At 42.1% G+C, this 16,266-nt stretch overlaps 1 protein-coding gene across 8 annotated transcripts in view; it reads left to right on the top strand.

The window, feature by feature from the left end:
* The window catches only part of RFX8 (RFX family member 8, lacking RFX DNA binding domain), a 251,754-nt gene that overhangs the window by 188,437 nt on the left and 47,051 nt on the right, over positions 1-16,266 (top strand). For 5 of the 8 annotated variants that reach the window (XM_027622412.2, XM_027622418.2, XM_027622415.2 and 2 more), the window contains one exon: positions 6,736-6,859. In XM_027622412.2, coding sequence (XP_027478213.2) covers positions 6,788-6,859 — 72 coding nt within the window. In that variant the 5' untranslated portion in view covers positions 6,736-6,787. Of the gene's footprint in view, positions 1-268; positions 401-6,735; positions 6,860-16,266 lie in introns of those variants that run through there. The other 3 variants (XM_027622413.2, XM_027622409.2, XM_027622417.1) reach the window with 2 other exon arrangements.

The following is a 16,266-nucleotide window of genomic DNA, read 5'->3' as shown; positions in this document are numbered from 1 at the left end:
TTTGTTTGATGGCTTGGTAGCAAGGTGGGAAGAGCGCCTTCTGTACTTCTGTCTTTCGATCTTTTGATCTAGGGGCCGGCGACCCCGTCTCCCCACCCCCGCCCCCAACAACCCTCACAGCAGGGCCCAGGGCGCGACCCAGCAGCCTCCGCCGCGCGCGCGGGGCTCCGGCCGGGCTGACTCAGCTCCGGCCCCCCGCCCCTCCGCGCCCCCGCGTGCCCCTCGCGCCCCGCTCTAAAGTAAACACCCAGCAGCGGCGGCGGCCGGACTGGTGCAGCCGCAGCCGCCGGCTCCCTGTCTGGGTGCGGCGGGCCCTGGTCCGAGCCATGGCTGAGGATGTGCCGGCCTCCCCGTCGGGCGGCGCGGGCACCCGGGGTCTGCACAGCGGCATCATCCAGTGGTGAGCGGCCCCGGACGCCTTCCCTTTGGGCCGGGTTTCGCGGTCTGGGCTGGGAGGCGCTCTGGGCCGATAGAATGGAAGAGGTGGGGCAGGGAAGGGGGGAAACGTCACTCCCTCTGCACACACACACACACACACACACACACGACCTCCTGATGTGGGTTTTCCATGTGAGGGCTTCCCTGTTGGTCACACTGACCGCGGGAAGCAATCCAGATTGCCCCCCACTGGGGGGCCTGTTGGTTGGACCTGCTCTTACATATACATCTGAAGGCACGTGGGCGTTGGTCAGGAGAGGAAATGTTTCCCCTCCGTATGAGATCCAGAATGGGATGTTTTCTAACTTAAAGCAAAGCAATTTTTAGCTTTAACAATGCATTCCACATTGTTTGTGAAATTCACTTCTGGCTATTTAAATAGGGGCAGAAAAACTGGAAAGAAAAATATCATTAGCCCCTGGGACTGATGAACTCATGGGTTTGTAGCTTTTCATAAATAGGAAAATAATTGAAACCAGTTCTAAAATCTAAAACCTAAGTTTTACAAGGTGAATAAATAGCAGATATCTGATTACTTTTTAAAAAGGTTTTAAGGAATACTTCTCAGGAAAGACGTTCTGGAAAAGTTATGTGAGCAAAATAGAAAAATGAAGGGTGTGTTTGTGATTATAACATGAAAAGGCCTAAAGTTTTACCCTTTTCTTCCAAGAGAAAATTTTTTATATATTTTATCTTGCATAAGAGAAAAAAAATCAAAAGACTACATATTAGAGCACACACCAAGTTTTCAGAATACTACACAACAGTGCTCTCTTTCTTTTACACTCACTGACTCCAACCCCTCAGCAGAGTGGCTCCTTCTTCGAAGAAAGAACTATTAGGATGCCTTTGTCAACCGTTCCAGGTCACCATTTAGTAAATTAGAGTTTCTAGGATTTGCATTATATTCTAGAGACTTGAAAGAATGATTAGAGATTGAAACATACCTCGACAGCCTCCTAAGGTTGTCTATGAAATGACTCAATGCAGGCTGCCCACAGTGCAGGTGCCCTAAATCACTTAGGATGGTGTAGACCATTTTAGCAGTGAGCCGAACTAATTCAAGTCCTATGCCATGAATTCCAACTCACCCTTACAGGCCTCGCAAACACAGAGGTCATGCTCTTCAAGTTTGGGGAGGAGGTAGAGCAATGGTGGCAAGGAGGGCATAACTTCCTGTGGAGGACTGCTCTTTAGGCATTCAGCCTATGAGGTGGAATGTTTAAAAGATCATTGGTACTGGTAGTCTTAACATTGGCATTAAAAATACAGCCCCAACCACTTCGCACCCATTAGGATGGCCGTTATCAAACAAACAAAAATAGAAAATAACGAGTGTTGTCAAAAATGGAGAAATTGGAGCCCTTGTGCACTGTTGGTGGGAATGTAAAATGGTGCACCCATTATGGAAAACAACATGGTGGCACCTCAAAAAATTGAAATGGAACTACCATATGATCCAGCAATTCCACTTCAAGGTGTGTACTCCCAAAGAATTGAAAGCAGGGACTCAAGTGGATTTTTGCACAGCCATGTGTATAGCAGCATTATACACAATAACCAAAAGGTGGAAACAATCCAAGTGTCCATCAACAGGTGAATGGATAAACAAAATGCAATACGTACATACAATGGACTATTACTCAGGCTTAAAAAAAGGAAATTCTGATACATACTACAATATGGATGAAACTTGAAGACATTACGCTAAATGAAATAAGCCAGTCACAAAAGGACAAATACCATATGATTCCACTTGTATGAAGTACCTAAAATAGTCCCATTCATAGAGGCTGAAAGTAGAATGGTAGGTGCCAGGTACTTGGGGAGAGAGAAGGAGGAGTTAGTGTTTAATGGGTACAGGATTTCAGTTTTGCAAAATGAAAAGAGTTCTTTGAATGGTTGGTGGTGATGATTGCACAACAATGTGAAGGTGTTTAATGCCACAGAACTGTACATTTTAAAATGGTAAATTTTGTTATATATATTTTATCACAATTAAAAAATAAATGTATATTTTAAAAACTACACACACAAGTAGAGCCACTCAGTTTGTAATCCAGAGCCTTAGCATCCTGGAGAGTGTTAGAAGATGCCCAAGGAGACCAGTTTCCTAGAAGAGTGGCAGCCGGTACTGGTGGGCGAGCTGTCCAGAGATTCTGAGTGACAGACCAGAAAGGGGGCTGATTATTGTCCCATGGCAGAAACATTCCACTTTCAGCATTGCTTCATAGCTTCATTTTCCAGTCACTAGTTAGATCCTCAGCATTCCTTAGAGACTTCAGTGCTGCTGTCGTAAACACGATAAATTCTCCAAGGAGAAAGGTCCTGCAAGGAGCAGGACAGTCTCCAGAAACAGAAGTAATAGACATTTTCTGTTTCACAGACAGGAAGGGTTGTAGGAATTGAGAGAGAAGTGGTCAGATCTCAGGGGAGCACAAAGGGATGAAGAGCAGTGACTTGACTTCCCCTACTGGGGAGTGCAGACCGAACAAGTCTGACAGGGTGGGACCCCTGGTTTCAGACCTCAGATGAAACTACTACGCATCCTCTAATCCCTAGGTATGCTGAGCCTGGCCATAGTCTAAAATAACTGTCTCTCACATGTATGGCTTTTTAAAATTTCTGCAGACTGTTGAAATTAATGACATGCAAATTTATTTTGAAAAATACAGAATTCATAGGAGCTTTTGATCAGGCTGAATCAGGGTACTATAAGTGCCAGCATGTGTAATTCCCAGCATTACATTTTTCTTTACCATGGAAAGGAGCACTCAGAAAATGTGAGAATCGCAGGGCTAGATATGTGCACTCTGATGTTGGCTACTATCAGATTGTCCATCACTCAAAACAAGGAGAACATCATGAATGTTTTTACGATCTTAGCAATCAACTTCATCTGATGGTGAGGCCTGGTAAATACTGTTCTTAGGCAGCTAAGCAAGGAATTCAGTGATCTGATTCATCCTACACCTTCATAATCATGGATCACCAAAACACATTTTGGTGGCACAGTGTAAAATCCTTAACCAATCCCACCTGCCAGTAGTTCAGCCCAACCCTACTGCCTACACATCCCCCCACCCCCATCAGCCTCTCTTTGGACCCACATGTAGTTGAAAGTCAGTCTCATTTACTGCAGGTGTTTCTGGGCTGCCAGTCTGCCAACAGGGCCGTCTTTCTTGCATCCTCTGAATATTTTGGAGGTAGACACTAAAACAACACCAATAAGAGCTTCCATGTGCCAAGAAGTGTACTAAGCATATCATGTGCTTGTTTTCTAGTCACAAAAGCTCTAGGAGGTATCTCAGAGTCAGAATGCAAGCCCATCTGTGAGGTGCAAAGCCCTGGATAATACTCATTGATCATAATTTCAAGGGGCACCTGGGTGGCTCCGTCAGGAGAGCATGTGACTCTTGATCTTAGGGTTGTGAGTTTGGGTATAGAGATTACTTAAAAAGAAATCATTTACTTAAAATAAAAATTCATAGAGGTGCCTGAATGGCTCCGTCGTTTAAGCATCTGACTCTTGATTTTGGCTCAGGTCATGATCTCAGGGTCATGAGATCCTTTACTGTTATTCTCCCTGATAGTATTATTTAGCCTTGTGCACCCAGATAACAGGCAGACTCAGTAATGTCATTTTGAAAGAGAAAGACACAGTTCATAGAGGCCTAGAACAAATGAATTTCTGTGACGAGGTAGAAGGGTTTGCAAACATTTAAACTAGAGTTCATTTTAAGGAGTATTTCGCATGTTTCTTTTTTGAGGAGACCATTCCATGACTAAATCAGTAGTAGCTATAGGTAAACAACAGTGAGTTTGAACTTGACATCTATCATATTTTGCGGCAGCTCCCCAAGCATAGCTGTCTTTTGTGATACCTCAAGTATAGGCTTTTCATCTATCAATGAGTGGTTTCTTAACAAAAGAAATATAAAAAATCACCTAGTTGTAGGAATTTGCCCCTCCCCTCCCCACTGAGAGCCATCATCCTGTATTCAACATTGAGCCAAATAATTGGTACTCTAGCAGCTATATTTAAACCATGGTCAAGTATGTCAAGTGGCACATTCTCACAATGATGTTAAGGAGACCCTTGGAAAATCCCCTTCTTGGGCAGGTACTGGGTTGGATAGTGTCTCCCCAAAATACTTATCTATCTGGAAGCTCAGAATGTGACCTTATTTGGAAATAGGGTCTTTCCAGTTGTAATTAATTAAGAAGAGATCATACTGGATTCAGCTGGGTCCTAAATCCAATCACTGGTGTCCTCATAAGAAGAGGAGAGAGGACGCTCAGAGAAGAGAAGCCCGGGTAAAGACAGAGGTAGACATGAGTGTGACGCATTTATAAGCTAAGGATGTCCAGTGAACACCAGAAGCTAGGAGAAGAGCATACAACACATTCTCCCTCAGAGCCTCTGGAAGGAACCAGCCCTATGGACACCTTGATTTTGGACTCTCAGCCTCCAGAACTGTGAGAGAACCAATTTCTGTTGTTTTAAGCTGCCTGGCCTGTGATAATTTGTATACCTCAGTATACAGGGCCAAAGATTTCCCCCACCTCCTATATGTTAGTTTTTCCTTTTATGAGGAAGCCGATGGGGTTGACAATTGTGTCTTTAGCTCTCAGGGAAAGTAAGTGCAGTCCTCAGTGGGCCTCATCCCAGAAAATAAGCTTTATATCATCAATGAGAAAGGAGACGATGTATTCGTAAATTCCCTGCTGAAAAATTCTTCTATACTTAAAAATTATATTGGCTTCCTTTGCATATTTCTCTAAAAGAATAAGAACCCTGAGAGTCTCTCAACCAGTGAAGGAGGGGTTGTGATCAGATGTCACTGTGGACCACACTTTCTGGCCTCAGCCTCCCCCACTTCTTAACCCACACACATACCAGTTGCTGGAACAGGGACATGGCTATCCCCACAGGTCTGGCTGTGGGCTGTGAGCCACAGGCAGAGCCCCTCATTGCCAAGGGACTGCTACCTCCCCGCAAGTGTGGGAACACTTGAGCAGTTGAAGACCCCACCTTGAGCAGAGGCCTGAAATGCTGCAGATCACATATAAATGCCACTCAGCTGGAGTGTCTGCCTGTCTCTTGGTGTCTTGCATTTTACATCTCATATCAATTTAAATAATCAAAATATTGTGGCCTGCCCTAAATGAGTCAGATTTAAAAATTGTGCAAACAACTGGGGGAGGGAGGCAAAGCGTTGCACATGTGACCTGGGTCACAAGCACACAGGGACTGGCAAGCCTGCAGGGGTGATAGATCAAGTAAATAATCCCCACTTTATAGCTATAGAACTCTTGGCTACAACCTTTACAATAGGACATAAAACAGTGTCTGCTGAGCCAATAATTTGGGCTTCTTTTTAATATGCCTACATGCCAAAAACAAAAACAGACCAAAAAACAAACAAAACAACAATAAAAACCCACCACGTTGATTATCTAAAGACCCATAATCAGAATGCAAACTGGTACAGCCACTGTGGAAAACAGTATGGAGGTTCCTCAAAAAGTTAAAAATAGAACTCCCCTATGATCCAGTAAGCACACTACGGGTATTTACCCCAAAAATACAAAAACACTAATTCAAAAGGATACATGCACTCCTGTTTATTGCAGCATTATTTACAATAGCCAAACTATGGAAGCAGCCCAAGTATTCATCAATAGATGAATGGATAAAGAAGATGTGGTATATATACAAATGAAATATTATTCAGCCATAAAAAAGAATGAAATCTTGCCATTTACAACAACATGGATGGAGTTAGAGTATAATGCTGAGCAAAATAAGTCAGAGAAAGACAAATTCCATATGATTTTATTCATATGTGGAATTTGAGAAACAAAACAAATGAGCAAAGGAAAAATAAAGAGAGACAAACCAAAAAACAAACTCTTAACTATAGAGAACAAACTGATGTTTCCCAGAGGAGAGTGGGTAGGGGGATGGATGAATTAGGTGATGGGGATTAATAGCACACTTATGATGAATGCTGAGTAATGTATAGAATTGTTGAATCACTATATGGTACACCTGAAAATTATAACACTGTATGTTAATGATACTGGAATTAAAATTAAAGATTTAATAAAAAAATAAAGACCCACAATCAAAATACTTAACTCTGGGCTGAGAACAAAAAGGTACATTATTGATGATGGTTGGTGAGCCTTTGCATTCAATAAGTTAAACAGGTTTCATTTCCTTGGATCAAAATTTTCTGCCCTAGAGAAACTGATGCCAATTTCCTCTGCCTTGTCTTCCTCTCCCCCCAGGTTGGTTGACAATTTCTGTATCTGTGAAGGGTACAGTGTGCCTCGCTGCCTGATGTATGAGATTTATGTGGAAAGCTGTGGCCCAAATGCTCAGGACCAAGTCAACCCAGCCACTTTTGGGAAGGTTGGTTGTGAAGATAAAAATACAGTGCTCACTGAGTAAAAAAACAAACAAACAAACAAAAAAAACGCAAGTGAATTGATGAGGAAATATTAAAATTTATTTGGGTCTAATGGGTTCTCAGTGGGAATAATTGGCTTCACTCTGGGAAGCCAACCAGATGGCTAATATATTCCTTCATCTTCCTCGAAAATCCATTCTGTCCTTTGTCCACACTTCATAATGAGGGGCCAGGAAAGGTAAGGAATGGGTGGTGTCTAAGAAAGTACAACTGTGGCAGCTCCAAATATTCTAAAAACTCAGCCAGGTTTGCTGGGCCATTATTCCCTGCATAGAAATGCCAACACTTGGGGTGCATGGGTGGTACAATCGATTAAGTCTGACTCTTGATTTTGGCTCAGGGTCGTGAGATAGAGCGCCATGTTGGGCTCCATGCTCAGTGGGGAGTCTGCTCCAGAATCTCTCTCCCTGTCCCTCTGCCCCTCCTGCTCAAGCGTGCTCTCTCTCAAATAAGTCTTCAAACAAAAATGCCAACACGTAGCACCACACAAACTCTAAGAACCACTTGAGGTGTCAGAGAGCTGGTGCTTCCTACAATTTGGTTGTACTTAGAGAATTCAGTGGCTCTTAAATATCTCCTCTGGAGGTTAAGAACTCTGTCAGAAACTTCGTGTAGACCATATAAAATACAGCAAACACTTTTTTTTTTTTAAGATTTTATTTATTTATTTGACAGAGAGACACAGCGAGAGAGGGAACACAAGCAGGGGGAGTGGGAGAGGGAGAAGCAGGCTTTCCGCTGAGCAGGGAGCCCAACGCAGGGCTCGATCCCAGGACCCTGGGATCATGACCTGAGCCGAAGGCAGACGCTAATGACTGAGCCACCCAGGTGCCCCCAGCAAACACTTATTAGCACAAGAATAGTCTGCTGAGATCCTCCACATACAACAAATATTTATTGAGCAGCTGCTGTGTCAGGCACTGTTTTAGATGCTGGGAATACAATAATGAGCAAGACAGAAAAATTCCTGCACTTACTAAATTTATTATAGTTGAAGGAGACTGATACATAAGATAAAATACATAGTATATGAGATAGTATAAATGCTAAGGGGAATAATAGAGCAGGAGATAAGGGGTGTGTGTGTGTGTGTGTGTGTGTGTGTGTGTAAGAGTTGTAATTTTAGGGAAGGCAAACAGGGAAGGCCTCCCTCAGAAGTAACATTTGAGTCCACAGTGATAGGCAGTGAGTACGTGGATATGAACAAAGAACAGTGTAGGCAGAGCCAGTGCAAAGACCCTGAGGGACAAAGGAGCACAAGCAGCAAGGAGGCTGCAACAGCTGGAGAGAGGAGAACAGGGAGAGAGGACCAGGATGATCCTCAGGACCTTGAGGTCAAATCAGGGAGGTGAGAGGAGCCAGGTGTGCAGAGAGTGGGCAGGGATTCAGCAGTGAGAAGAGGTCAAATTCTGGGTATATTTGGGAAACCGAGCCAGTAGGATTTGTTGATGGAAATAATTAATAGAATCATAGGACTTAATCATTATTAAATTAACAATAACTTCCAATCATAGTTGTATTTATTTTTAAGGCACTTTTCCATCTTTTTTTTTTTAGGATTTTATTTAGTTGAGAGACAGAATGAGAGAGGGAGAGAGCATGAGGGGGGGAGGGTCAGAGGGAAAAGCAGACTCCCTGCTGAGCAGGGAGCCCAATGCAGGACTCAATCCCGGGACTCCAGGATCATGACCTGAGCTGAAGGCAGTCGCTTAACCAACTGAGCCACCCAGGTGCCCTCCATCTGGTTTTTAGGAATAGACACCAACTCAAAACAAGTTAAAAGGAGAATTTTTAAAAGGGAAAGGGATATCTCATTAAATTCTATTATAAAAAGTTTGGGCTTCATAGAGTCTAGTCCTTTGCTGCCTAATAGAAATGCAATGGGAGCCACAGATATAATTTAAAATATCCTAGTATCCTCATTTTTGAAGTATTTTAAAAGATGAAAATTTTTATTATTTTGAAATTTAATCCAAAATATTCAAAATATTATTTCAACATGGAATCGATATTATAAAATCATTGAGTTACTTTTTCATTCTTTTGTTCATGCCAAATCTCAAAAATCTGGTGTGTACCTTACATATAGAGTCCATCTCAGCTTGGACTAGCCACAATTCAAGTGTGCAGTAGCCATATGTGGCTGGTGGTTCCCATTTCAGATAGGCCACAACTAGATTCTAAGTCACCAGGCATCTCTTTTCTTTCTCTCTGGTATATCCCTAAACCAGTGGGATCTGCTTCTCTCCACTGGCCTACTCCTTGCCCCTTCCCAGAAGCCAACTGCCTTCACTGGCTTCCTGATTTCCCGTTATGGCTGCTTGGATGGTGTTTCCCATGATGCTATACCTGACCTTCTGCCCCAGTGCCCGATACTGTAACAGGCAAGGGCGGCCTGCAGGAAAGACATGTGGGTGAGGAGGAAACAGTTGGCATCTTTAATGCTTTGTCTTGTGTCACAGCCATTGGCTGAAGCAGGTAGCATTTGAAGTCAAGAAAACAAACCAGCAGTGATTAAGGCTGAGGATCACACAGCTATTTGTAATGTATGGGTGGTGTTTTGGGGAAAAAACATTTTCCTCTACGCTTTCAGATTCTTTTGGTTGGTCTAAGATTTAAATTGACAAGAGACAAATTAACAAATTTAACTATGTATGTGTGGAGGCTCACTATGGCCCGCCTGGCAGTCAGGCAATTGAGACTTATATGCCATCCAGACCCAAGAAGAGTGTAGGAAAGTGGGACTTCAAAAGGGAAGGAATGCAATTCATAGGAAGATGAAAAAGAGTAAATGTTTGGTAAACAAATGTTAGATGGACCATACAGAAACAATAAGAAGAATTTTAACAGATTTTGCTAAATTCCTCGTCTTCCACATCTCTTTCATGTTATACTGTAGTTATCTACAGTGATACCTCAATTAGAGGATATCAAGTCCTCTAAATTCTTTTAGGCAATTAGGGGAAAGGTCAAAGGTTCTTCCTGAGCCTTCTCTTTCTTAAAAATAATCAGCCTAAAAGAATCCACTTACCAAAGAGATGTATTTTCCGGTGGTAGAATTTGCTTCCCTACAGTGTCCAATCCAGTCTCCTGAATTGTGAATCAGACCTCTTTCTACTTGTTATTCCCTCAAAAATATCCTTGAGTTCCAAGAGACCTTGGAGGTCACCTAGTCCAATTGAATACCCAGTGCAAGATTCCTCTGAAAACATCTCTGGCTAGAGCTTTTATGAGAACAAAGTGCCCTCTCTGGACAAAGACAAGCCTTAGAGGTGGGTAATGGGGCAGCACACTTCTGTGCTCTTCCTCTGGGCAAACCTAGTTCTGCTCCAGGGTCTTGCGTGGCATATAGAGCACAGGCCGATGAAAACCTGCTTGACTCCTCATCAGGGACCTTGGTGCAGCTCACAACCTGCACAACCATACCGTGTTGGGTAGCCACCTGACTTAGGCTGAAATGATGTGGGTGACAAGGAGCTTGCTGACCAGGCCACAATGATGCCAATTCAGTATTTTCCATCCCTCCCTTCCGTCTTTCCTTTTTTTGTGCCTTCTCCCTCTTTTCAGTGGCCCTCAGATGGACAGAACTGAATTGGTTCATGACACACTGTCACCATGGGTTTATGCATGGCCTAATTCCATCTGGGTATTTCGTTCTTTTTAACAATGTGGTAAACATCTGTGAACCCACAACCCCAAATGAACCATCGCACCAGATGCCCCATATCCCATCTCCCTGCCCTGTCCCACTGGTGGGAACCATCAACCTGTTCATCATTACCTTGCTTTTTGAAAAAGAGTTTTAGTGCATTTATGTGTATTTTTTAATCTTTTGACCACCTTTACCCCTTTTGCCCACTCCCCTGCCCCTTGCTCTGTCAACCACCAACCTGTTTTCTGTATCTGTGGGTTTGTTTTGTTTTTGCTTTTTAGGTTCACATGTAAGCGAGATCATATGGTGTTTGGCTTTCTTTGTCTAACCTATTACATATATGTATTTCTAAAAAGCACAAAAATTTTTAATTTTTGTGGCTTAACTTTTTAAGATTTTACTTATTTGTCAGAGAGTGAGCACAAACGGGAGTGACAGGGAGAGGGAGAAGCAGACTCCCTACTGAGCAAGGAGCCCGGTGTGGGACTCAATCCCAGGACCCTGGGATCATGACCTGAGCTGAAGGCAGTGGCTTAACCAATTGAGCCACCCAGGCGTCCCTGTGGCCTAACTTTTTTAAAAAGGGGTATCATGTTATTTGTCTTTGTCCACTTAAAATTGTACTAAGATTCATCTAGATTCATTTGACCATTGTGTAATATTTCACAATTTACTCACCTGCTGTCCTACTGCTGGGCATTTGAGTTGTTTCCAGATTCTGCTGTTGTGAATATTCACGTGCATATTTCCTGCTGTGCACATGAAGATGCTTTTTTAGGCATGTATGTCCAGGGATGAACCTTGCAGGCTAAGGGGGTGTGCAACTATGATATCTGGGGATGGGGCCAAACTATTTTCCAAAGTGGCTGCTCCAGGTTACCCTCCCACAAGCAATTCTGCAGATTCCAATGTTGTTTCCAAAACGTTGACATTTTAAGATCCACTCCTCTAGCCAAAATCTTCATCCCTGAAACAGAGCCATTGGTGGAAGTCCTGCACTTTTGATAATACTAAAATACGTAGGAGAATCTCCTAATATAGCAGCTGCTCAAATATTTGAACCAATTTTTTACATCTCCTCATCTTCCCTTCTCCACACTGAATATTCCTCGGCTCCCAAATTTTTACCTTCCTGCCCACTTGTTTCATTATGACTTCAATTTACTGATGTTCTTCCTAAAAGGTAGGTCGCCCCAATGGTACACCCCAGTGCCTTAGGAGTGCTCAGATGACAGGGGCTCTTACTTTTATTGGGAGGGGAGGGCTACTATTGGCTTTTATCCTTCTATGTTACTCTGTTGTTTTCATTTCAAACTTGTGGTCAACAAAAATAACCCTTAAGTATTTTTTCACATGAATTAAAATTAAGCTACCCCCCAAAACTGCTCTGGAAACTGTGAAATACTCTATATAAATACAAAATATTATTCTCAGATTATTGTCGTCATGCAGGTGACTATTTGAACCCAGGAGCAGCCACTCCCTTATTCCTATATTTTAGCTTCTTAGTTTCAATCTGCAGTTCTGTTTACCAGTATCTTCTTGAATCTTGTAGGTCATCCAGTCTTCTCAACCTGCCGAAGCTCCCATATTTGAAATGAATATCTCTTATCCCTCATTCAATAAATGAAAGCAATATGAGTGCGTACAAGATGTTGAGTACACTCTGTGCTCACAAGGTTTCCCTGAGTAAGGTTTTCCAGCCAGCCAGGAATTCCCTCGAGTAACTTATCATTTAGCCCACATCTTTAGCCATTTCATCACTTGGCAGCCTGGGACACTTCCTCAGGGGGACCCACTCCTGGGTACCCTGGCTCTACAGCATTTTCTTTATCTACCTGCCCGGCAACTTGATCAGATGGAAGCGGTGTGACTTGAGCGTGACATATTTAGTCTCTGTAAGATCTCCACTTCTTTTTCTAAGAAATCAAAGCCTATTTTTCAAAATCTTTTTCAGAGTTCCTTTTAAGTTGTATCCCCTCTAGGGTAGTCTCATTGCAGAGCATTCCAAAGGAAAAGGTAAAAAAAAAAAAAAGAGAGACTCCAGTGTGTGGCAATGGGCATTTATTTAGCATTTTTCATCTTAATACTTGCCTTAGAATCCATTCTTCAAGACTACTAACTTTCAGTTCTTGTTGGGGTTTGCCCGAAGAACAGGCCATTCAGGGGAGCCCGTGTTGGGAAGGGACCCTTGCTGCCGAATTTGTGACTAATGGCCTAGGGAGAGGAAGGGGAAAGGGATATGATCCCAAAGCTTGTTTACAAGAGAAACAACAAAATACCCAATTCTCATTTCCTCCCTCTTCCCCCGGGAATGGAGTTGATTCCAGATTCCACATCAAGTTCCTGTGCAGATGTCGGAATGTTTCTTGCTCTTTTTGGCAGCTCTGGGCATATGATGGGTAGTGCTCATTCTTGGTGCAAGTAATATCTCACATGGATTAGGGAATTTCCATAACACTGACTTCCTTTTTAAAAATAACATTTTACTGATGTTTTTCTGATTATAAAAGTATTACAATCCCTTTATAGAAAGTGTAAAAATTAGAGAAAAATATAAAAAGAGGAGGATAAATACTGGCTATAGCCTCACTGTCCAGAGCTGTAGCCACACGCATATAGTTTATTTGCACGTTTGCACACACATGCACACACACATGACCAGCAGGAGCTAAGGGACTAATCACACAGTGACTTTGTCTTCGTTTCGCATGGTGCTTTGAATCTGCTCATTGGGTGGTTCTTCTTCCACTCCTGAATGAGCATGTGAGCACGAAGTGTGACCCCTTTAGTCCTCGGGTGATACAAAGCCCTGTTGTCACTCTTAATTTACCACATGGTATCAGTCTGATGCTTAGAATGTCCAGTTCCATATAACATCAAAACTGAATTGGGTTTAAAGTGGAATCTTTTTCTTCTCTCCTCCAGGATGGCTTCTTGCCTACAAAGAACTAGACACGGGGGCTTCTTCTTTCCTCTCTATCCCTCCTCCCCAAAACTTGCTGGGGGTTAGTTTGACCTCTCTGGAAGCAGGGGAAGTAAAAATGGCTGGAAAGTTCCTACTGCTCAGCTTCACACTTTGGGGGCCAGGCAGACTCTTGTTTCCTGGTCCCTTTGGTGGCTTCTTCAGAGCAGCCCTTGGGAATGTTCTAGTATGCATTTCTTGGGTTGGTGAATGACTTTCTGCAACCTGACTGTCCATTCTGGGGGACTTTTGCTGGGCAGAGCCCAGGCTCTCCCACATGTCGGCTCTTTCTCACACGTAGACAACTTCTGGCCATAGGAACTACTCTGCCATTCTTGGCCTAGACAGAGTGTGGGTGTGCTGGCTGAAACCAGGGTGGTAACCACTCTCCTCTACCACCAAGTGCACTGGCCATCCTGTCTATAATCTATCAGGAATCCTATGCCATAGCCAGACACTAACTCCAGGGGCCTCACAAAGAGTTCTTCAAGTGAATCTGTGAATCCTATTCTGCTAGGCCTGAGCTGATTGAGCCACACTCTGTCCCACACACCCTTCACAGGTAAGAAGGTCATCTTGCCACAAGAAATCCCCTTAGACCTCCTCCTCTCTATTCCATCATGAGTGATTTGAAGTTGAGGACTTAGTAGATTTTTAAAAAACCCAATTTTAGCTAAATGCCTGAGGGTACAATCCCCTAAGATGTGTGTCTCACAATTCACTTTGCTATCTGTTGTCTGTTGTGTTCATGTCTCATCCTGTTGTATAGATATTATATGGATGAATTGATGTATGGATAGGTGGATAGACAGACAGCATGCAATATGGTATTTTTTTATCATTTTTTTCATCATAATAAGTATACTCTTTAATTCCCATTCCCTATTTTCCCCATCCCCCTACCCACCTCCCCTCTGGTAACCATCAGTTTGTTCTCTACAGTTAAGAGTCTGTTTCTTGTATTGTCTCTCTGTCTGCCTCTCTTTTTCCTGTGCTTGTTTGTTTTGTTTCTTAAATTCCACATATGGTATTTGTCTTTCTCTGACTGACTTATTTTGCTTAGCATTATACTCTCTAACTCCATCCAAGTCATTGCAATTGGCAAGATTTCATTCTTTTTTTGTTGCTGAATAATATTCCATTTTTGGGATACTCCCAAAGTTTGGCTATTGTAAATAATGATGCAGTAAACATAAGGGTGCATATATCCCTTTAAATTCGTGGGTTTTTTTTTTTAATTTTTTGGGTAAATACCCAATAGTGTGATTACTGGATCATAGGGTAGTTCTATTTTTAACTTTTTGGGGAACCTCCATACTGTTTTCCACAGTGGCTGTACCAGTTTGCATTCCTACCCACAGTGCACGAAGGTTCCTTTTTCTCCACGTCCTCGTCAATACTTGTTGTTTCTTGTGTTGTTGATTTTGCAATATGGTATACTTTTTAACAACACTAAGCCTGGAATCCAACTAATTAGGTTGTAACCCTGGGCAAGTTATTTCATCTTTTTGTGCCTCAACATCATCAACTGTAAAATGAAACGATTCATAACGTTAATAACAGTACCTACCTTATGAGATGCTTTTAAGAAATTAATGAGAGAATGCATATAAAAAAAATTGAGTGGTCCTGGCACATAAGAAACACTCAAGAAATAATTAACTTTTATAATCACATGCCGATTTATCTAAACTTAGAATGTCATAAACATTTTCACACTAAAATATTTTAAAATAAATGTTGTAAAATGGTGCCAAACACTTTTTGGATGTTCCAGAATTCATTTAACCATTTCTCTTATTGGAAATTTCAGTTGTTTATAATGTTTCTCGATTCTACCATAAGTCTCCATCTGTACATGATAACTTCCCCAGGAGGGATTCTAGACCATTGTAACCAATACATAGCCCTCATGGTAGATCCTGATATTCTTAACCAAATCCCTAATATTTTTAACCTAGAAAATTTGTTGGTTAAGAACTATATTTAGCTGTTTCAACTTGTACTTATTGGATGATTAGGGCAGGTAAGCACTTTTGCATGTGTTTTGGTCATATGTATCTTGTTTGTATATATATTATCACCGGACCACTTTCTACTGGGGTATTGTTATTTTCCCATTAATTTATGTGAGCTGTCCATATATTAAATATATACATTTCTTACTACATTTTTTGGAAATAATCATCTCAGTTGGTTTTTAAATTTAACTGTGGTGTACCTGATCATAAAATGAAATCACAGGATAGTCTGGGGTTAGAATTACTCAATAAAATAAAATGTGCAGATTATGCTGCCAGACAACTGGGCAATTTATTTCTGCTTCTCCCTCCAAAACACCAGATTATTTCCCAGGGCCTTGAATCTGAGCCTGCTTCATAGTTTATAATAATTATTTTAGATACCTACTATTTTACAACTAGATATAGAGGGAAGGTTTTAAGTGATTTTCTTAAGAGGTGATGGAATTTTCAGAATCTGTGGTTGAAAGTAGGAATTTCTGGCTTCTAATTCTGCATTTTTAGACTTGCTGACTTTTTCTTTTATCACTTATTCTTCATCTGTACATTTTGGACCCCTTCCCTGAAGGAACCTCTCAATTTGGCCTCATAACCTTGATGTTTAATTGTGCAAGATTTGCCTTTCCTGTTCCTTCATTTTTCTTCCTCTACACCCGGGCTTGGGTGGCTTCCCGTAGGAAGAGGTAGGGCCTGGAACCAGACAAGAGAAAC

This window comes from Zalophus californianus, chromosome 8 (assembly GCF_009762305.2).
Source record: "Zalophus californianus isolate mZalCal1 chromosome 8, mZalCal1.pri.v2, whole genome shotgun sequence".
NCBI classification, from domain to species: domain Eukaryota; kingdom Metazoa; phylum Chordata; class Mammalia; order Carnivora; family Otariidae; genus Zalophus; species Zalophus californianus.
The sequence above is the reverse complement of the archived record's forward strand: the minus strand, read 5'-3'. Positions and strand labels throughout refer to the sequence as shown.